Source organism: Empidonax traillii, unplaced genomic scaffold, assembly GCF_003031625.1.
Source record: "Empidonax traillii isolate 1590-97213 ecotype Southwest subspecies unplaced genomic scaffold, ASM303162v1 scaffold292:size1342341, whole genome shotgun sequence".
In the NCBI taxonomy this organism is placed as follows: domain Eukaryota; kingdom Metazoa; phylum Chordata; class Aves; order Passeriformes; family Tyrannidae; genus Empidonax; species Empidonax traillii.
Genome location: NW_020955485.1, coordinates 1,122,417 through 1,145,700, shown reverse-complemented (window position 1 = coordinate 1,145,700; position 23,284 = coordinate 1,122,417). Strand labels below are relative to the sequence as shown.

At 49.3% G+C, this 23,284-nt stretch overlaps 1 protein-coding gene across 1 annotated transcript in view; it reads right to left on the bottom strand.

The window, feature by feature from the left end:
• Positions 1 to 8,959: 8,959 nt before the first annotated feature.
• The window catches only part of PDE6D (phosphodiesterase 6D), a 33,860-nt gene continuing 19,535 nt past the window's right edge, over positions 8,960 to 23,284 (bottom strand). The window contains exons 2-5 of the mRNA XM_027890609.1: positions 16,027 to 16,115; positions 12,747 to 12,872; positions 11,829 to 11,934; positions 8,960 to 9,580 (exon numbers count right to left, since the gene is read on the bottom strand). Of these exons, the coding sequence (XP_027746410.1) occupies positions 9,499 to 9,580; positions 11,829 to 11,934; positions 12,747 to 12,872; positions 16,027 to 16,115 (403 nt within the window). The 3' untranslated portion in view covers positions 8,960 to 9,498. The remainder of the gene's footprint in view (positions 9,581 to 11,828; positions 11,935 to 12,746; positions 12,873 to 16,026; positions 16,116 to 23,284) is intronic.

Here is a 23,284-nt window from a genome sequence, read left to right as displayed (position 1 = left end):
GGCATGCAGCAGCTGAGGGGAAGAGGGCAGGTTGGAGGGGACCCTCAGCCCCACAGCTTGTGGCCCCCATCTGGCTGCTGTGAGCCCCCTGTGGCCACTGGTGATGGATGGAGAGGCCAAATCCCAATCTCCCACTTCCATCTGCCCTGGTATTTCTGTGCCCAGTTTCTACCCCCTTGCAGCTCAGTCCCAAGGAGTCCGGCAGGCCCTCTCCTCAGACTCCCAAGGAGTCTGCCACCCTGTTCCCCCTGGATGTGCTCCCAACGGAAGGGGCCAGGCTGCTCCCAGTGCTGGGACTGAGACTGGGCTCAGCTCAGTGCATGGGGCACTGCAGGGTCCCGCCCCAGCCAATCCCTGCACAGGGCACTACCAGGCAGCCAATCCCGCACTGCCACCTGTCCCTCCCTCTCTCCACCAATCACGGTCAAGCAGTGCGCAGGCTCAGCCAATCACGTTCTGCCACCTGTCGCTCCCCCACAGCCAACCACGTGCTGCCACTTGTCCTTGCTCACCAATCACAGTGCGATGGGCCCTGCTCCGAGCCAATCTGGAGCCGCTGCCTGTCGGCTGTCCCGGCCAATCAGGGGCGGCCACACTCTGCCAAGGGGTATAAAGGCCCCTCAGTGCTGAGCCCCCCATTTAGGGTTGGTTATCCTGGAGTGGAGGAGCCTCCTGCCTGCAGGCTCACAGAGGGGGTGCAGGCTGGGGTGTGGCACTTTGCCTCATCTGGGGCCCGATGCCACAGAGGGTGTCTGGGTGAATCCAAAATGCTGCAAGAAATGCTCACCTGGATGATGTCTTGGGACGAGGGACCAGGAGCAGCAGGTCCCCCTCAGCAGGAGATGGCTTGCAGGAGTTGTGCCAGCTGAAGGCACCTCTGGGAATGTTGGGGATGGTCTCCCTGCTGAGCTGGCCTTGTGCCAGCAGCTGCCCAGGGGACCTGGGGAGTCCCACCTGCCTCTGGTGTGCAGGAGTGGATCCAATCACTGCCTGGCAACCAGATCCGGGCCCGGTGGGGCTGATGCCATGGGACTGGAGGTGAAGAGCACGAGCCCTCGTGTGCTTTCAGGCACGGTGAGGTGCTGCGCCCTCACCTAGAAGAGCAGAAGAGCTGCCTGTGCTGCCCTTCACCTGCAGAGACCGTGTGTCGTGAGGGATCCGAATCCCTCCTGGACTGCTGTTCCTGCTGGTCCTGGAGGCCATGGAGGCAGATGGCTGAAGCAGCTCTGAGGTGTGCCAGCTGGCTGCTGGCCACTGAATATAGCCAAGGTAGCTCCCAAAAGTGACCACCAGGAGAGCTGCGGGGAACCTCGTACGAGCCTGGAGGGACTCGGGCTGTGCCGATGTGCACTGGTGGCCTCTTTGTCCAAGAGCAGCCCTTCCCAAGGATTCTGCTGCGTCTGGACCTTGGCTGGAGCCACCTGTGTGCGGCTGAACATCCAGGTGAACTGAAAGCAGCCTCCACGTGGTTGGTGTGAAACGCAGCACACCGGTGGAGCTGCTGCCGGGGGTCACAGCCAGGGAGACCAGTGGGGCTGAGCCCACGCCCTGAGGACAACTGGACTGAGCCTGGACCAGCAGACCTGTCTCCAGTCCTGACCTGCCCATAGTGGGTTAGGACCTGTTGCATCAGCACAAGCTTGTCCTGCACCAGCTGTAGCTTTCAGTTAGCCTCATCCAAAACTTCTTGTTGCATCTTGACAACCTTCATGAAATTTGGAGCGCCTTAAGGGCTTGGTGAAGAACCTGCCCGTGGGGAATGCAGGTCTTGGACTGCACCTAGACACAGGCTGGGGTTACTGGTGCAGTGTCTGGGCAAACAATTGGCTTAAAGAGTGTGATGAGTGAAACTGCCCTCAGGCATGACTCCTCAGGATCACAAACGCAGAAGCACTTTTGGGTGTTTGCTGTTGAAAATAGACACGAATTGCTCCTCTGGCAGAGCACTTGCCACCTGGCTCAGGGTGCAAGGTGTCCCAGGGGAGCAGACCCCTTGGGGTGGGCTACAGAAACCCAGGGCCCTTGGCCAGTCTTGGCTCAAGCCACATAACAAAGATGTGCCTCTTAAATGGAGCAGGGATGTCAGTGAGCATGGCCTGAGAGCTGCCTGGTGTGGACAGGAGAGCCCAGCCCAGGCTGAAGAGCAGATGTAAGATATCTAGTTCCTTGTTCTTGGCTGCCATGCCCCCCTTGGTGAGCCAGGGCAGGCCTGGTCCTGGGCCCTGACTTGGCAGTCCCCAGCCCAGGGGAGGTCCCTGAGCTCTGAAACCCAGCTGGATGTTAATCCCTGCTGCCAGGTGTGCTTGGGGCCACCACCCTGATCCTTCCCCACTGTGGGGTGGGAACCTTGGAGAGGGAGCAGAGCTGGGGGTTCCTGGGGCTTGTCCTGCACAGAGCCCCGTGCTGATGCTGCTCCACCTTGTCTGGCTGAGCTGATCCTCTCCAAAGAGCAGCAGAGCAGAAGGAAGGGCTGTAAGGGCCCCTCAGCTTTGCTTACCCCAGCAAGGGCTGTGTCTCCTGTTCACAGCTGGCTGGGGAGCCCAGGAGGGAGGGCTGGTGGACTCAGAGGCCACTTTGCGCTTGGCTGTGCTGCGTGTGGCCCAGGGAGAGACCTGGGAGGAAGCACTGAGTGCTGCCCTTCAGAGCAGACGGGGCCTGGAGAGGCTCTTGCATTCCTTTTGTAAGAAAGCACAGAGCAAGAGGGGCAGCTGGGGGATGAGAAAGCTCAGCCCAGTTAGCCTTTGGAGTCTCCACGGGAATGGAGACACCGGGCTGTAAAATCCACAGGGATGGGATCTTTGCATCTGTCCATTCCTGCCCAGGAGGGAGGCCTGAAGGTGGGGAGCTGTGCCTCTCCTGAGTGCCAGCTGGGTGTTGGGTGGGGGTGTGGGTCCTCCAGCATGCTTTGGGCATGGGGGTGCCTTTGCTCTGGGGGCATCTCGCTGAGTTCCTCTCCTGTGCTGCAGGCAGAACAGGCTCCTGCCCCTGCTCCTTCAGGGAGCTGGAAACCAGCACCCCTATGTCAGGGCTCAGGGCAGGAGGTGTAAGTGCTGCAGCTTGTGCCCAAAGCTGGAGACCTGGATGCTCAGTGACCCCTGGGCCACACTGAGGAGGACAACAACCCGTAGTGTGTGTAAGGCACCTGCTCCCAGGGCACTGCCGGACTCTGCATCCACAGGCAGAGAAGGGATGTGGCTCCAAATTGCCTGGCTGAAGTGGCAGAGAGTATGTTCCTGCATGGAGCTGGGGATCCTGCCCAGGGTTGTCTCTGCCCCCAAGTGAGGCCCCAAAGGCACACGAGGGCTCAGAGCAGCTGCCATGGGGTGCACCCCCCCTGCAGGGATGGGTGCAGAGCCAAACCCCAACAACTGCAGGGACTGCCTTCCTATCCTGGGGCAAACCCCTTCAGCCCTGTTTATCCCCCCCAAGGTAAGGATGTGCTGCCTTCCCGGGGACACCCCCCAGTGCAAAGTTCCATCCCTGGGATGGACTATGGGACAAAGCTGCATCCCGGTGATGTCCCGGGAGGTGAGCAGTGGGCAGGAGCAAGCAGGACTATGGGACTCCAGCGTGGGAAGGGATGAGCATGAGGCACCTGCCCCCAAACAGGCGCTGGAGCTGGTGCTCCCTGCACCTTGTGCTGCCCCATGAGGTGACCGTGGGGCCCTCCACAGAGCCGGCTGGTCCCCGGTAAAGGCTGGGACCTGCGTTTGGCCACGGGGAGCCCCAGTGGGCTGTTTGCCGTGGCTTTTGGCTCGAGGGACTTGTGCATCCCCAGTTTGGCAGGGGTAGGGTGGAAGGAAGGATGAAGGCAGGCACGAGGCACAGGGAGGTAGGTGCCGGTGCCCGTGGAGCTGCAGGGACACTTCACCCCGCGGCGGGAGCAGCCCCAGTGCTCGCCGTGTGCCCGCCGGTGTCCCCGAGGGCTCGGGACTGGCTTGTCCAGCACAAGGGCCGCTCTTCCCTTGGGGTAGAGCTGGTGGCACGTCCCATCCCGGGTGACCCGCCACCCTGCCTGGCATGGGACCGGCCCTCGGTGGCCGAGGCGGTGACCACAACCAGCGTCCTCCCGCTCGCCACCCGCGCTGTGCAGCCCGCGCAGCCCAGGCACCAGCGCTGTCTTGCAGCACCATCTAGTGCTGCGGCTTGGGGAAGCCCAGCACTCCCCCCGAGAGCCACGGCAGCACCGTGGGGACAGGCCATGGCTGTCCCGTGTCCCTGGGTCCTGCTGCCAAGGCCAACCTGCCAGGGAAGCCAGCCAGGCTGTTGGGGATGGGGATGAACAGGCGGCACAGCGTGGCTGCTGGCCTGGGGCAGCCGCAACTACTTCCCCCGTGCTTCTGCTCTGTGCCAGGGAATTTCCTGCAAGGATTCTGGGAAACATCAAGGGGTGCAGACGTTCCCAGTTTCTGAGCCAAATGTATCTGGCCTCAGCTGCTACTTTTGCCACCTCCTCCCACAAAAGTTGGGCCTCTGCCCTCTCCTTGGAATACTTTCGCTTTTCCATCAGCCAGGTGACCCACCTCTGTCCATCCTTTGCCCTCTGGGTCATCACATCACTCTTGTGGTTTCTTCCTGCATTCCCAGCCGTTTCTTGGTGCCCATCTTCCATAGCTGGTGTGAGTGGGAGCCCTTCACTCAATTTGTCACTGTCCCCCTTTGGCACACTCAGGGCAATGTCAGACCTTTCCAGCCTGGCTTTGGGGACACCAGGACACCAGCGTCATTACACCGTCCTCTCCTTCCTTTGCTCTGTGCCCCCAGCTTGTCTCTTCTCAGCTTGTCATCCCTCCTGGATGTCTGCCACACTCCCTGCCCTGCCGGGCACTGGGGTGCTGGGAGAGCAGGCAGGATTTTGGTATGGGGACGATGGTGCAGGCAGGACTTTGGAACAGAGCTGGATACCATAAGAACTGAATGCTCTCCCAGGGGGGCCGTGGTGATGGCTGGTCCCACTCCCAGAGCACTGCTGTGGATGTGGGTGTCAGATGTGCAGAGGGGTGAGGCAGCTGCTGATCCCCAACAGGGATCACACCCAGGTCCTGTGGCACTGATGAGCTGGTGGCCAGAGGCTCCCTAGGGCAGGAGGAATTGGGCACCTTGGACTGGAAAAGGGCCCTCTGAGTCCTGTCTCTGCCTCAGCTGCCCTCCTGTCCTTGGGGGCAGCCCCAAAATCCCTGTGTCTGGGCAGTTCATTGCCTGGTTGGTGCTCTGCCTGCACGGTCACGGTAACCGAGGGGTGGGATCTGTGCCCCACTAAAGAGGCGGAGGGACTCAAACCCTCCCAGCCCTCCTGTGCTGCTGGGGGACAGTGGAGCCAGGTGAGGCGGGGTGAGATGGTGCTGACCCTGCAGGCCGTCCGTGGCCGTCACGCTGTGCCCGCTGCCACGCTCTGCCTGCACCGCCGGCGCCCGCAGGAAGGTAAGAGTAGCAAAGCAGACACCGAACATAACGTGGCCCTGGGCTGTTTGTGCGCCTTTTGTTCGGCAGCACCTTTCATGAATCAGCTAATTAACCATGTTAGGACGGCTCTGATTCCCTGCCTGAGCTTTATTGGGCAGGGCAGATCTGGGGCATGTGCCAGCGGGAGCCCCAGTCGGCTTTGCCAGGCGGTCGGGCAGCTGAGGTGGGTGACAGCCTGAAAGGGTGCTGGCCATGGGCACAGGGTGTGAGAGCCCTGTTCCACTCACCCTCATCGCAGGCAAGAGCCCCGTGCACTCGGGGGCAGCTTTCCGCCTTGCAGTATGCCTGTGTTTCAGGGCCCCTTATGGTGTGATGGACCCAAAACCGTGCAGAGAGCTCCCCCGAAGCCAAAAGGGGTTTGTGCATCACCCTCCTCCCTCGCCTTTACTCAGCAGCTGTGCTACACCCCAGCTTGGAGGGTTCCCAGATGAAGACATGGCTGGAGGGTGGTGAAGATGCAGCTTTACCCCCAATCCCTCTGTGCCAGCACCTGGGCTGTGCGCAGCTCCCTCCACTTCCTGGTGAGTCTCTGTGGCCTCTGCGTGCCCAGGTTCTGCAGTGCCGTCCTGCCCTCTCTGCCGGGTTTCCACAGGCTGCCAGTGGGGCTCACAGCCCTCCCGACGTGGGGCTGTCCGGCTGGCAGGGAGCAGCCTCTGAGCACGTTCCCTGCCCCGGGGCTCTCGCAGGAACAAATGCCCTGTGCGTGCCGGCGGCTGGAAGGCTCTTTTGCTGCCATGGGAGCTGCCGAGGCCAGAACATCCCGGCTGTGAACAATGAGCCGGGGGAAGCCGCGGCTGCCGGCCGGGATTCAGCGGCTGCTGCCGAATCCGGCCGGTTCCTCTCCCGACAGATGCCGACGGCTCCAGCAAGCGCCGGGAGGCAGCAGCTCCAGGTGAGCCAAGGGTTTTGTGGATGGCTGGGCCTTGGGCAAGGCAAAAAGGCTCCTCGTGGCCCAGCCAGGTCCTATCCCCCAAAATTGCTCCTCTTCCACAGTACAGCCTTGTGCAGAACCCTGCATGTGGACCAGGCTGGAGGGAGTTTCCCTGTCAAGGCTGCGAACTTCCAGGCGGGAACTTTTTTGGTAAATAAAAGGGGGTATCGCTGTGTTGGTCCCCTAGCCCACTTTGCACCCTCAACCTTTGCACAGAGGGTGAGATGGGGCTGCTCTTGTGTCACAGCCAGAACCACCAGGGACGTGGATGTGTGGTGGCAGTGGTGACACTTGCACCCTTGACCTCTGGTCTACTCTTGTCCTTTCCAGCCCCACTTTTCCCTTTGCTGGCATATTTGCTGCCCCAGAGTCACGCTGCCCATGTCTCCTGCTCCTTCCAGGGCTCCCAAATCCTGTCAGCCCCGCAGGGAGGGGACCCGCAGCTGCCTGGGCCAAGCACAGGCTCTTATTCTGAGCACAGCAGGGCCCTTTACCTGGGTTTGGGTGGGGTCTGGTCAGACCCCACTGTCCCCCCTGCCCTGCCGGGGCCTTTCTGCCGGCTGGCTCCGGGCCCCTGCTCTGCCCTGGCCCTGCCGTTTGCTCCGCCGATTCTGCCACGGAGGCTGATCCCGGCACTGAGGGACACTGGGAGGGGCTGGTCCGGGACCAGGAGCGGGAGAGCTGCTCCCAGCTATTTCCCACGGAGCCACTGGAGGGCGGCAGTGACCCGCCGCAGAGGGCTCCGACTGGGCAAACTGGGACAGCTCGGGAAGAGGGGGCGCGGGTGGGGCGGGAAGGGGCTCTGGAGGTCCCCCCGAGCCATCTCAGGGCCCGCGTCCCTCCAGGGCCCTATCCTAGGGCTGCTTACCTCGTATCGGTGGCCTCTTAAAGCCCCGCGGGGAGGACGTCCCGCAGGGGCCGGGGAGGTCAAGCGCGTGTGGGAATTCCAAGCTTGTTTCATAGAATAGTTTGGGTAGGAAGGGACCTTTAAAGGTCACCTGTTCCAACCTGCCTGCCTTGAGCGGGGACATCTCCAACCAGTGAGGTGCTGATGGGGCATCCACCACCCCTCTGGGCAACCTGTTCCAGTGTCTCATCACCCTCATTGTAAAAAATGTCTGCCTTATATCTAGTATAAATTGACTCTCCTTTAAAACCGTTACCCCTTGTCCTATTGCTATGGGCCCTGCTAAAAAGTCTGTCCCCATCTTTCCTGTGGGCCCCCTTCAAGTACTGGAAGGCTACAAAAAGGTCTCTCTGGGAGCCTCCTCCATCCAGACTGAACAACCCCAGCTCTCAGTCTTCACAGGAGAGCTGTCTCTCCCCCTGTGATCCTTTTTGTGGCCTCCTCTGGACTCCCCTCCAATAGGGCCAGAATCATCTCCCTTGACCTGTTGGTCCCACTGCTTTGGATGCAGCCCAGGATACAACAGGCCCTTAGAAGAACAGGCACCCAGGGTAGACTCAGTCCTGCTGGGAACATCTTTGTTCCGGGTCCTGGTTGTAGCTGGGCTTGGCAGAGGAGGCGCCAGCTCCCTGTCTCTGCTGGAATCTCACCTGTGGGTCTATAGAGCATCTGCCCCAGAACACACAGAGGCAACTGCTCTCAAGACCCTCAACCTTTTTCATTTTTCCTATTTGGATACCTTTTTTCCCTCCTCTGAGGTACCACCCTCCCTGGGTATCCTTCATGCAGTTTCAGTTGATGTCTGTTTGAAGGCTGGCCCAGGATGGCTCAAGCTGCTGCCAAGACTCTGCCCTGTGAGTGCCACAGGCTGAGACCCATCAGTGAGGTCTCCCGAGAAAGCTGCTACAGTGGCTAATGAGGATTAACTCTCCGACTTCAATCCCCCTAAAATATATTTACACTGTATCCCTCCCAACTACACCCAGGGGCTGAATCCAGGATCTGAAATGATGCCTTTTATTTCACTGTGACTCAACCGAGAAACTCAAGCCCAGCCACAGGACAGGCCAACCAAGGTGCTGAGGGATCAGACAACTTTCTGGATGTTTAGGAGCAGAAGCTGGAGATGCCCCTTCCCATGATGTCCATGTGCTAGAGCTGCTTAAAAATGACAGAGGAAAGCACGGCAGCAGGGCTGGAGGAATGTGTCACAGCAAAACTGCTGCCCTGTGTCATCAAAACCTCACACACGTGGGGATTGCTGGTGTTGTCAACTGCAGCCTGAGCAGAGCTCCAGGGAGCTCGGCCCAGCACGGGACTGATGCTGCTGAGCTCAGGGGAACACAGGTTTTCCAGAGGGCTTTGAGTGTCCCCAGGCACTTCAAACAGCTGAACAGTGTGTGGTGCTGCTTGAAAACTGGTGACAAAGGGACAAAATGCCACGAGGGATTAACAGAGGGGGGAGGCCAAGGAGAAGCCGTGGTCAGAGCAGTCAGGACACCTTTCCAATGTGGCCAGCTGGAGGAAGAGGAATTTAACCAGGATATGGGGGCTATGGGAGAGGCAGGGCTGCGGAAAGCCCTGTGCTGCTGGCTTGATGGGAGCTTGTGCCTGCTGAGAAGTGTTTTTGTAACAGAAAGGAAAACACAGAACTAACATTTCTTCCCTTCTTTGGATGGTAGGAATGTTTTAATTGAGAAATTTAATTACATTAGGTGATATCACAGTCTATTTTACAAGTTCAGGGTAAGAGGATGTGTGGACCAGTTACACAGAAATCCAGCAAAAGGATAAAAACCTACAACATGAGAAAAATGAAAAGGTTAACTTAATCCCAAAAGAAAAGCATTGAGAGTTTGGTGTGAGTGGAAATGGGAGATTACACCAGGGTCCAGAAAAGTAGAAAGGATGAGACTAACATAATTTACAGTATTGGTTCTGCATGACCATCGTTTGCCCGTGTTCAGAGACAGCCTCTCTTCCCCAGGGCATCTCTGAGCAGATGGCCCCATCTCTGAGGGTTTGGTCTGGTCTTGTCAGAGGAGAAAGCAAAATAACTGATGGGCAAAGGTCACAACCCACGTTGAGCTGGTCCCCAGGGTCACCGCCTACGGGAGTGTCTTCCACTGGATAGTCGGGGGGTTCTGCACCAAGAACTGCATGGAGGAAAACTAAAACAGCTCCAAAAAGCCCCATCTCAAACGTAGAAAAGTCTCACTCTGGAAGTGCTTACGAGAAGATCGTCATCATAGAATTTGGTTTCTATAATAACATTACCACTGCGGGAGGAAAGGAGGAGAAAGGAGAGGCGTTAGAAGGACACACGGACAGCAGACAATGATGGCTCCTCTCCACATTCCCACAAGCCTGGGCTCAAACCTCACCCACCTCACAACAGTGCAGCGAGCACCGTGTCCTGGGTCAGCTCCCAAGCACATTCCTATGGGGAATGTTCCCTCCATCCATCCCTCCCTTGTTACTCCCTCTCTGGGCACAGTACTGCTCAGGCTGCAGAGTGCTCAGACAGCAAACTTCTGCTCACTCCTATTGCTAAAAATAAACCAGCAGTCCCAGCACCTTGAGGCCCCTCTCTCCTGCAGGAATTGTGAAAACCAATGGGAATTCTTTTTTTATTCCCCATCTCTGTCCTCTCGTGCTGAGCAAGCTACATCACCCAATTTAACATGTCCTTTCCCTCAAGAAGTGCTTAAATACAAATGTGCAAGCATATTTTATACAAACTGCAGTGGAAATGTGGATTTGGGTGTGACAGAAGCTCTGAGGATTTAACTGCTCACTTTGGAGGTTTTGGTAGACAAAAGTAAGAACTTCTGAGACCATTTTACAACACCAAAGCAGCAGCTCCACCTCCACTGCAGCTCTTGGTGTAACACTGGGAAAGCTGCACCTGGTGAGTGTAAGGGTTTTGCTGTGGTATGGATTGTGCTGGAACTCAAATGTCAGGGAATGTTCTCAATCTGATACTCAGTCATCCTGGGAACTCTTGGTGCAGTGCCTTGATGAGCATCTCCATTGTCCCCTGCTATGGGAACACCGAGACAAACATTGGGTCTTTGTGAATACCAGAAAGTGAGGGGCTCTCCAAGTCTTGGCAACTGAAAAAGGCTGATTTCTTAGGGCCACAAATCTCCCTTTGGATTCCTTTGGGCTGGGGGTTCCAGTGAAAAGCCTCAAAAATGATTTTAGGACACCTCCACGAATAGAAATCTTGGCTGCCCACTACAAGTGGACATACTTCAGGGAAAGAATGGGACATGGGAAAATCCTCAAGGTCACTTGAGAACTGGACTCTCTTGATTCCCAGTCCTGAGGATGTCTTGATTTCCTGAGATGATCAAAACCAACTTGTCAGATGTCCTCGTTCCTTTACTCTGATTCCCAAATCTGGCTCCTCCTGTACTGACTGACAGCCCCCAGCTCTGGGAGCTGAGCTGTGCAGCACCTCTGAGGTTCTGAGCAGGCTGTGCCAGGAGCACTATTGGAACGCTGATGCTCCCCCGAGTCCACCCTCTCTTTGGAACATGCTGGGAGTGGAAATCAGTGATGGTAGTTCCCATCCTTCTCTATGCGACTGGCTTTCCTCCAGACAGGGAGCCAGAGGGAAAATGCTGGAGAGGGAGGTCTTCCAGAGGACACAGTGACCTTGCAGTAAGCCTGCTGCTCCCTGTCTGCCTCTTGTTGGCAGCGGGATTCCCAAACCCTTCTGTCTCTGCTGGCAGTGTGCTCCCTGTGTGCCTGCCAGCACCCATCTAGCACTGCACAAGGATGGTTACCCTTTTCCATCATCCCAGCCAGGCTGGAGCCACACTCAGGGCAATGTCCAGCCTGTGTTCCTGTGACACATCCGAGGGATCACTGACCTGCTCACGAGTCCATGTGCAAACAGCAGCCTGGAGTAGACCCTCCTGAGGAAGGTGTGTGAATCTTACTACAGGTGCCTGTAAAATGGCTGTTTCCTAGCTGTTAAGGGTGTTTTAGCCCCAGATACAATTCTGTGTGACTAAATGCATGATGTATAAGCCAATGCTAAAGACACAAAGCTCAGCAAAATGGTACAGTGATGGAACAAATAGTAGAGGAGCTACTACAGGTGATATATTGCATGAACAAAACCATCTTGGACAAGAGTCAGTGATCAATAGCTGACTTGAAAATGGCCCAGACATCTACTGGGTTATTTTTAACCCTGGATCTAAGGAGTATTAAGCTGTAAAACATTTTTTAATCCTTTAACGGTTCACCTTTCAAAAAAATTAAGCAACTCTAATAAAGGATCAGTTCCACTTTCTCCAAACCTTTACTGCTATATTAATGCAAATTGGACCTATGGGAAGGAAGGTAATGAGGTTGGCTTAGCCCCTTTTATCTCACAACAACTAACAGTAGTGAGCTGAATCAGAGTTGGTAGCATTTCCCTCTCCTCGTTCCCACCGTGGCCCCCCAGGAAATGCCACACACTGCTTTTGCTTTGCCTGCTCTCAGACTGTGCAGGGCCGAGGCACTCACGTTAAAACGTTAGCTGGCATCATCTGTGACTCAGGTGCTGCCTCTATCAAGGACTGCCAAGTGTTTGTGGAGTTTGGAATCACAAAACCGAATTCAAAGAACCATTCTGCAAAGTAAAAAGAACATCCAGAGGCATTTGAGAGACGGTAAAATCCACAAATGGTCCTTTTGCTTTTCGCCTCCCGACAGGCTGGGGAACTCCCTAAACTGCCCTGCTGTGCTGCCAACATTTTACATTTAAATTTCTTTGTACAGTTTAAGCTGCACTGAACCCTGCCCTCCTCTTAGAGCAGATACTCCCTTTCTAGAATAGCTGATGGTACTGATTAGGTTACACCACTTCCTTTGCATTCAGTGGAAATTTCATCACACCTAAATGGGAACAGGGAAACCACACTCCTCCCCCTGCAGACAACCCCCGGATCCAGTTGAGATTAAGTGTGCAACTGGTTGCCCAGAAGACACAGAGCTCAGTGTTTTATCTGCCCCTCCTCCAGCCCAGATTAAGAGTGAGTGGGGTCAGATGTGGAGTCAGATGTGGAGTCACAGGCAAAAGGTGGTGGCACTGCTGTAGCCCAGGTAAACCAGAGGCTCCAGCCCGGCAGTGGCCAGCACTCTGAGGAAGAGGCAGGAATTCCAGTAATAAGGGATTCTGAAATAACCTGTTTCTTTGCCTCAGGCAGCCTGTGGTGGATTTATGCCCTCAGGCATGATTACCCAGCTTTTTTGCTTACATAACAAAGTGTTAACACACTTATGAAATGCAATCCCTAATACTGTGGCCCATTAGTCTGACAAGATGAGTGCTTCCGTCTACTCTGAAAAATTAAAATCACCATGTCCAACCCATTTTATTTTCTCTAACCCCCACCACACTGGGTCAGTCCCTGCGCTGCAGCACACAGAGCACATCCATACCTTCTAGACACTGCCCTTTGAAATAAACTTTCTGTTCCAGTCGGAATTTTTCCATTTGTTCTGCTGAGGAAAAGTTTAACTCCCGAGACACTGCTTTGCATTTCAGGATTTTTTTAGGAACTCGAGCTGCGAAACAGATAAAGAAGCATTAATTGGACACAATAGAACAAACCCAGCTGCTGCAGGTACTATTATTCTGTAGTCTGAAATAATGATTAGTGCTAGTACAAGATCATAGCAGCAGGAGAAATGCAAACACGAAGGACTTTGTTTTCACATTTGCGAGAGTGAAATCCAAGATGCAAATAGGTTAAGTACCTTGCCCAGAGCCAGGAATTAAACTTGTGACAGAACCAGGGATACAACACTGATCTCTCAGTCTCCTGGTTCAATTCTTTGTTACTAAACCCCATAATTTTCCAAGTTGAAATATGAGATGCAACTTCAATTTTTACTTTAGAAGTGTGTTGAAGATCACGGGCAGCCAAGGGGCTGCTTAGCACACCAAGCCTGTGAGCCCCTCTCACTTCTCCTTCCCTTTCACACTGTGCATCCCCAGCGAGCCACAAACGGGTGTTTCTCAGCCCAGCAGCACTTCCTGAGCCACCTCAGAGCTCTGGGAAGTTGTCCTGCAGAAGTGCACAAACTGCCTGTTCCTGACACAGGCTGCAAAGTTGGTACCACGCTGGAGAGTTTAAGAGAACAGTTTGGCAATCCAGGCTTCTGGGCCCCTGCAGTGGGTGAGACACCAAGAGGCAACTGTACCTCGTAGATATTTCACAAAACTATTTTCTTTTAGAGGTGGAGGAGTGAGAGAAGGGGCAGTTTGGGAGCACTGATTAATATGCTGAAAGGTCCTAATCAGGAGAACATGGTGGAGAGTCAATACAGTAAAAACCTCCCAAGCCCATGGTATTTCAGCGGTGTGATTGTGCATAATCCTTCCTGCATATTAGAGCATGTTTCATGTAAATTTATTAGAAATAAAGAGGGGAGGGAATACAGCTGGCATGTGCTTTATGAGCCAAACTGTTCCTAAATGGAAAGCATATCAAAACATCCATGAACAGAGAGAAGGTTGGTGTTTAATAAAAGGAAGAGTCTACCAAACCCCAGGCAAATCCACCACCCAACGCAGAACAGTTTAATGGAGTAGGACCTTGATATGAAACCAATCTCAAGAGCTGGAGGGTTAGGGAATGTAAGGCAGCATCCTATCCCATGGAGAAGTACACAGCCCACAGCTGGTTAGAAAAAAAAAAAAAAAGATAAGAGGGGAAATTAAAAGTATAAGGGAAGAGTGTTAACTGTAAAAGCTCTCTAATTATTTTTAGGGTTCTTTTTTTTCAGCATAGAAATCTGCATGGCACCATCCTTTACTCACAAGTACAGACTACAGTCTGTTATGATAAATGTCCTTTTGCAGTTAAGTGTAAAATGGCTCGTTAAAACTATTCTGCAATTTAGTAATTACATTTCTTTCATCCCCAAGACAGATTGCCAAGCGTGTTTGCTTTAATATTATAAAACTACAAAATAAAGGATTACTTTTAATACAAGTAGGACTGTGTAGTCTTTAAATATCTAAGAGATTTTAATTTATATTTATACCATCAAGCAGAAAATTTTAATTGAAATTATTTATTTAAAACTCATTTTACTTTTATTTCTCCCTTTTCCTATTAAAAAGATAGAAAAGAAAGAAGTTTGATTCTCATCAGTTAGGTCCATTTTAAGACATGCTGGAATGCGGGTAAGCAGAGACTTAACCCTAAATTTACCATTTCTTTTTGTTAACTTGAGGATATACCATACCTGCACCTTTATTTAAGGACTTACATAGCTAACATACATCTAGTCAGATGCTTTATGCTGATTAGATTAGAAGGGGATAAATGACACATTTCTTATTTACCAAGTCATTTTGGGTCCAACTGCATTTAGTTAGAAACTGAAATTAAATTAAAATATCCATATCATTATGTTTTCATATAGTTTAATAAAGCTACCTTAAATATTGAGACATAAGAAAGCAAGCTACCTTAGCCAAACTGATTTTACATTTCAGACTACAACTTTGCTTAAACAATGAAAGGACTATTTGTATTTCATGAATGAAAGCTGGCTGTGGTGACTGGGATCAGCACAGGATTCTCTAAGTGCTACACCTCAGTAGCTTACTCCTCGATTTGCTTGCCTGTTGGAAGAAACTAAACTTCACAGATTTGCATCTCCCAAATTGCCTCCCCATTTGAATGCCCTGTCACTGAACTGAGTTGACGGGAAAAACTCATGCTGTCAAAAGCTGGTTTAGATGATTAATTCCAGTTTCAGGTGCTCAGGCAGTGATTTTCACTCCTTAAGGCAGTTTAATGTTAAGGCATCGGCAGCAATCCAATACCACATTAATACTGTTTTTATTTCATCTAAGTGGTAATAGTAAGTTAAGGCAGTAATACAGTATCATGATTTGAAAATTAAGAGTTCATTTTATAAAGAAATCTGTACTTAAATCAAATAGAAGTCATGCTTGAAAAGCAAATAAAAGTTCTATTTAAATGAAACATATTTTATTCACTCTGCTATATATTTGGTTTTTTGTTTGCTATGTCTAGACTGTGATTTGCCCTGATCAGCCACAGAACATACACACACACAAGAACTATATACTGACTTTAAGACACATATGGCCTTCATTTTAAAAGAATTATTCTGACTGCCCTCACTGCTTCTGTTGCAGGACTGTATCAGAACTGCATTTCCCCACACCTTTTAACTCACAGTCAATTATCCCCCTTTGCTGGATGCCTCTCCCCTTTCTCAGCCTATGTACTGAACATAACCTATCCACCTCAGCTTTCTTTTCTTGCTAAACCATACGAGAATGGCTTCTTTCCTCTATTCTCCAAAGGAAGACCATCCTCCTCTCCATAATCTTTTCAGTGGCTTCTCTTAATAGCTCTCCTCTGCATCTGTTACAGTTTGCAGTCATCCATCTTCTAGATGGATGAGTGAACTGCTCACCAGATAAGGTATTAACAATTCCTTGTACAATGGGCATTAATCTCAGGCCAGAGTATGTTTTAATTAATTCCCCAGGCTCCTCTGATGGAGATGAGGATTCCTTTTTAATATGTGAGGAAAATCCGAGACACAGTGAGGTGATACGACTTGCCCAAAGATGACACCTGTCCTTCAGAGTGGGGGCATGTTTGCAACTCAGGGGACCCAGAAATGCAGCACCCCCAGCCCCAAAATGCACAATAAAGTCACACAGTACCTTCATGCTCCACTCCAGGTACAGACAGATCTTCTGTTCCTTGCCAGAGGATTTTCCCTGTTTCTGCATCTCGAAGGTTCATCCAATTTCTGGTTGGGAAGCAAATAAGGAAAACAAGCCATCTACACCCCTAAATGCTGCGTGTAGTATTCTTTGCCAAGCTCTGAAATAGGCTACTCCAGCTGAGTTTCAATCTTGTTTTCTGATTCGCAGGAGGCCAAGGAAAAGAGATGCTTTTTCCTAGAAAACGAATGAACAAACCAACCCCTGACCAGAATGAATTCAACAAGAGTTGTATAGCCACAGATTTAGTTTTCACTTCAGACTGAAGCTTGTTAATCTCATTTATCATTTTCCGTTGCTTCTAGAGGATAAAGGCAGTGCCACTGAGCTGCAGAGAAGCAAGAGCATTGCTAACAATAATAGATAATTCTACACAATTTTTGTTCTCCAGCATTTGAAAAATGCTAGAAAAAGGAGTGCTTCTTATGAAACATTAGAAAAAGAGTAACATCCAATTGAGTTCGTTTTCTTAGCCTACAAAATATTAATATCACGGGCTGTTGCATTGCTGTTGACCTTGTAACCACCACTCACGGGAGTTCTTCAGCTGCTGAGTGCGAAGCAGAGAGAGGTCTTCTCTTTTCACTCTCAGCAAGGGAGGCTGTGCCAGCTTTCAAAAATCCCAAATCGGTGAATTAGTCATTGAAGTCACAGGCAAGTAGGAAATACTTTTTTGTCCCCCAATACTAATTGTCCCTTCCAAAGGGACAACTAGCAATGATCTTAAGCAGACTTTTGAAAAGTTTTTCCCACGGGATAATTCAGACATCAGCATCTCAGAACAAGGAGCCTGCATGCCTGCCTGATGCCATCCTGAATGGGGACAGACATGTCCTTTAGCCTCTGGCCCTCCTGCTCCACAGCTCACCAGGGAGGCTCCAGGGATTCACCAGTGTAAACACCAGAGACTGACCGGAGCAGGATCTGTGAGACGAGCCCACAGTGCCTTTCCAGCAGTTCCCTTGGGCTGGTTTAGGGCAGCACACTCCTCATACTCAGTACTTCCTGGACCAGCTGCTAAAGGAACTGACTGGGGAGGAAGAGAAACAGCAGAGGGACAATATGGACCTCGATGTGGGTATAAATAGGAGCTGTCAGAAATTTGCATGTTGAACTCATCCTCTAACACACACAGTTTCCAGGCAGACTCACGCAAACTCATCACATTGGTCACATTTTTCCAGAGCTCCTGGGAAGAAACAGATGCTTTAGCAAATTTTGCATTACAGGGCAACATTTGTTTTAAAATTACGTGTGTGGAGGAAGGAAGGGAAAATGGCTGCTTCGCACAGATGTGAGGATTCTTTCCCTTCCTGAGGGCTGGCCAGACTTTCCATGTCCCACTGAAAGGACAAGAGGGAATGTGTGCCCAGGGTCTGTTTACACAAAACTTAGCAACAAGCTGGAGCATGGGAAGAGGGAGTGTAGGGCAGCCTGTTCATGTCCTTCTAGGCCTGTTTTAAAACACGTAACACTTTTCCTGGGATTAAGGCAAAACTGAAAGGGGGAGAAGACAAAAAGCATCATCGTCCATACCTTGGCAGAAAGCTGGAAAGTGGAGCTCTCTCCCCAGCTAGCAACCCAAGGGAGAGGGGGGCTGGCATGCAAGTCAGAGAGAGAAAATGAGTAGCAGAATGGCGAGAAGAACCTGCAGCAGGGCCGGGCACTTCACGTGGTACTGGCTGGAAAACTCAAAGTCCTCAGCCAACACAGCCTGCGGGATGGAACTGCCCCAACCGTAATTTAAAATGTCCAAAAAAAAAATCCACCGTTTTTCCATACATCTTCCCATGGACAAACATACAAACTAGCCAGGGTGAAGCTATTTGCATAGAAAGCAGTGTGCCATCTATCAAATGCCACGTACGAGGGGAAAATAACAAATGAGACAATCCGAGCATCTCACTGACAAACTCATTTATCTTCACGACACTCCGGGATGCAAACACTCTAGACTATTAGCTGTACAGTAATTCAGCAAATTGGGCACTTGAGTACCAAAAACCTGCTACCTCTAAAAAATGATCCCCACAAGTATTTACTTGAATTTGTTCACTATCAATATCAGTGGGAGTTATGAGCTCACAGGCTTGGCCGTTGGCCGTGTAGTGTCAAACTGGGCAGCAGACAAGTTCCTCTGAGCTGGAGATGAAGCACCAACCAGAACAGCAAACCCAGCTCTGCACAGCAACTGATCCAGCCTCCCAATTGCTGTATCAGTACTCTAACTAATGGACTATTCCTTTTTCCTTGCCATGACTTGCCTTGCCTTCCCGTCCCTCTTATCAATTTTTGGAGCACTCTGAAATCACATTTACCATTTTCAAAAGTATTACATTAGCAGTGCCCTTGAGAGAGAAGTAGCCTGACAGCTTAATTATTATCCTTACTTGAAATACACAGTTATAAAGTGTTAGTGACCTACTATTTCTGGAGAGAGAAAACACTGCTGTAGACTGCTGACCTCTGTCACTTCTCCCTGTCAGGATTTGACTCTCGATCCAGTCCAAGAAGAGTGATACAAGTTATGTTGCCATGCTGAACAATGACAGATATGTTAACAGTTGGGGTGTTAGACTTCTATAAAGTGCTATCTGCCTTTATTTTGTGTTGATGTTCCACTGTAAAAGTAAATCCATGCAGGACAGCCTGCTCCATGCTTTGTATTCTGTCAAATTAAAGATGAAGAGCAAATAAAAAGTTCAAGGCTATACCCTCCTGATGAGAGCCTGCCTTATGCATGTGGCAGTGCATGCATAGGAAAAATCTTGTATTTAAAATCTTGTATTTAAACAATCTGAATATTGCCGACTTGTGGAAATTCCACATCAAATGAACACAGGTTTAGTGTCAGCCTGACAAGTCCAGAAAGCCTTGTCAGGTTCATGTGCTGGTTCAGGACATGATTTTCCACCTTCTGCAAATGAAAACAATGAAATCAACCTGCTAATCAGAGTGTATACACTAAACTAAAATATGTGGACCCAGACATATTTTAAGGGATCAGAATACTCGAGCCAGTTAACAAGTTTTTTTCCCAGTAACTGAGCTTTATTAAAAGGGAAGAACAAATCATTTGATGTTAAAAGCACACACATACAATCTTCTTCTACTGGAAAAATCGACTTCATGTTCAAGAGGTTAATTATTTTTAAAAAAATCTATGTTTAGAAAGACATAGGCATCTGAAAAAAATCCTAAGTCAAAATAGGTAATTTACAAAACTTAACTGTAATGGGATTAAAAAGAGGCAGAACCCATCACAAGTGATTTCTTGACAAGGGAATACCTGACAAAGCAGCAGCTGTACTGCTTACCTAGTTAGCAGCTTATCACACTATTTCTGTCATCTTGGATAGAAAGGCTGGTACTAGGACATACCCCCGAGTGAGGAAAATGGAGATCTTGAACCAAACCCACACACACTGTTATCTTCTAATGTGTTTAATTGGTTTAAGATTCTTCCACCTCAGCATGAGAGATATTGTTACTAAAAATAAAAGAGTGCTCTGTTCCTGAGCAGCAGTGGAGATCTGCAGGCAGGATGAAGAGGGCACTTTAAGTATTGTTGAAAAAGGAGAAAGCAAATTAATATTGGTTTAATACAATTACTCTTTTTGAAGAGGCTCACGTCAAGCCACCTGGCAGGCATAGCTAAGAAGAGCAAGTAGAAAGCCAGGCAGTTACAGCTTTGTTAGTACATGTGGGGGGAAAAAGGTAGGACAATAGTGTATTTCCAATTCAGTTTATCATTCTCAGTCACAAGAACACTCTTACACTATTAAATTTTCATTCACCTGGATTTTGGTGGTTTTGGTTTTTATTTTGGAAACAATGTCTGATTTAAGACTCAATAGATCAAATGCTCTTCAATCCTGAAGGCAAGAAAGGATTAGGTAGAACAGCAGAAGGAAGGGTGTTCTGTTGATCTATTTATATTCCACCACCTATTGGGTCAGCAAAGTCTTACATAAAAGCTTTGTAGTAGCTGGAATTCGACTTGCTTTATATACATGGCATGAATTAGCTTCCTCACAGACCTACTTTGCTTAGCCTGATGAAGGGAAATGGTTTGTGCATTTCTAAATCCAAATTTTGCTGTCTTGAATACCTCTGATGTCAGAACAGAAATCCTTTCTTTTCTGTATCTGTCACAGAGATCACTTTGTTCAAACAAATCAAAATGTGCATCCTTATCTTTCAGTGCTTTAGCATTGCAAAAGATTCCCTTGTATTACCACACTAGTAATTAAGAATAACCTTGAAGGAAGAAAGAGTACAAACAAAATTAATCACTGAAGTAGTATAGAGTTGAAAGAAGTTCTGCCTCAATATCCCTGACTGTTACTTGTATGCTGCAATGCTTGGCACTTCCTGAATATCTCAGGCTGCAGCAAACAGGAGGTGTCATTTCTTTCGTTAAAATGATCAATTTTTCATTTTATTCCTTGCTGTCTACACCATTCTAAAACCTTAGCAACTGCTGCACTCTTATCTTTCATAATAAAAGCAAGCCTAATGTTCATAACCTCCCCCAGAAAGAACGTCTTTCATCATCTTCGCCAGCTTTTTTTTTTTTTTTTCCCTAAGAAATGCAACATTAAGAGACTTGTCCTATGGGACAAATGACAGAGAGAAGGTGTAGCTGAAAGCCCTGAACAATTCAGACTTACATCTCTGTTGTAAACCCAAAAAAGCCTCTGACCTGGACTGACCAACTTTCACTCCTGATTTTACAATGCCCGTCACGAAGAGCAGACACAACCAGGCAGTCATGGCATGGGTGAGCAGGTAAGTAAAGAGCAACCTTCAGGGGTCATATTTATATCAGACATATTTTCCCAAAAGAATATTTGCATCTCAGTTGTTTAAATCCAGCCTGGGGAGTAAGGGCCAATATAAATTACCCCAAATAACTACCAAACTACAGGATTATTAAGTGGACCACCCAAGTGGCCTTATGCTTCTCCTCCACTCATGCTGTTCATCCTCTAATCTTTCCAATCTCTAATCTCACTTTTTATTACAACTCCCAAATCCCTCTTCCACAGAACTCCCAATTGTGTGCTTAAATTTAAGCATATGCACAGACATTTTTCTTCGATCAGGCTCTTGAATTCATTCCGTTCACACTCAAGAGAAGTACTGGTGTTTGGTGTTTAATAAACCACAAGCACACACGCTAGCAGTGTGTTAAGAGAAAAGGAGACTGTCCTCTCAACCTAGGAATGAAATTCAGTGCAAAATCCTATGTACTGACCGAGCATCCATCCATTCTGTGTAGTAACAGAAATACCAAAGCAAACACTCCAACTGGAAGCTACTCCTCAAACACTACTGGAGCCTTCGGGTATAGCACTGTCAACTTTTCCTGCTTTCAGACAGCAGCACCCTCTCTTGAGTTCCAGATTAGACAGAAAACATGCTATGACAGCTCTTACAAAAGCAGGACTTTTAAAAAACTCCTCTATTATAAATGAACTTTCCTGGAGTAACCCAAGATATGGGTTACTGTGCTTCTCCAAATGGTGGGAGGTGCTGGGTACTGGAAAGGTGCTCTATTAAATCCTCAAATGGAAGGAAGCCAATTATCTCTTCAAAGCACTCCTGCCACTCCTGTACTCACTGTAAAAAAACCTGCTTTTAATGTCTCCTGCACAGAACAAATTGCTGTGCAACAGAAGCCAGGGAGATCCACAGATTAATGCAAACCACATGACAAAATGCAGCAAAAATCCTCAGCAACCAACAAAGTCATTTCACAGCAAATTATGTAATCAGAAGGATATATTTAACAGCTACAGCATCACAGCAAAAAGATCAACACAATATCATACACTTGTATAATTTTTACTTCCCTTTGTACCTTCTGCCTTACATCTTTGTGTGCAGATGTGCCTACACAGATCTGGTATCACCACAACACATTTTCATCTAACATCCATCAGACAGTCCTGGATAAGGCTGCTCTTGGCCCATATTTGGAAAGACAGTCACATAAGTTACTGCAGACCATGTCAATCTTACCTTAACTGTAATAGAAAATGATGCTATTCACTATTTTCATCAAAATGAACAGTTAACATACATCTCTACAGCATCCTGGTGACACCAGGTAGTAAAATAAGGCAGAGTTTGCTTCAAGTTAGTTTACGTTTAATTGCCACTGTTGTCAGTTAACTGTCTGTAAATATTCAGAACAAAATACCTCAGAATCTTACAAATTTAAATCCGAATTGGTAACAGCTATAGTAGTCTTAACAAAAGCAGGTACTTTGTAAAAATCAATAAAGATGGAGAGCTCCTAGACTCTGGAAGAAGTGTCTGGCATGGGCAGGCAGGGTGGGAGAATGTGTTTTGCAATATTGCAAACTAAGCCAAGCTTCCATTTCACCAACTTTTCCTCTCTTCCTCAAACAAAAGGAGCAAGAAACAAATGGATGTAAATTTTGAAGGAAGGAGTTACACACCTAATGTCTGTAACTGTAGATGAACTGCAGATGAAGCTAAGGGTCATCAGGAAGGGAAAAGGTAAAAAAAAGAATAAATTACAGTGGTTTGCAAACAGCTGAACAAGGGATGTAGACACTATTGCTTCAAGGCTTATATCTCTGTCCAGATGAGTCTAGTGTTGGAAAAGCTTAACTCTTAGGAATTCCAGCAATTTTTGTCACTGCTGAGTATTAGGAACCAATTTAGGCATTTGCAAGTAACCTTTGCTTTCTTCAGAGAAAAGCAACATGTGACACTCCTGAACAGCTCCTGCCTGACGCAGATGAGGAAACTGCCCTGTTACCCTGACATCCCGCAAAGGCCACAAGACAAGGCTTCCAGAGCACATGCCGGGCACCTCTCTGGGAACTAACTGAGCTCAACCCAAAAAGACTAACCACTCCTAAGCTCTAAAAAAACCCCATAAACCCTAAGATTTGAGATCCCTAACAACAGAATTCAAACTAAATCCCAAAATGCACTTGCGGTACAATGAATACAACGTTGTTTAAAGTGGGAATAAGCTCCAAATCAAATCCACACACAAATCACCGGCTTATGGGATGGGTTCCTGTCAGGGGGAGCAAACTGCCTTCTGTGCCTGATCTGTGGAAGTGCTTTGTTTGCTACCATTAGAAATGTGCTTTGTTTCCTCTAGAAATAGATGTTAAAATGGTTCCTAGAACCAGCTACAGTGCCAAAA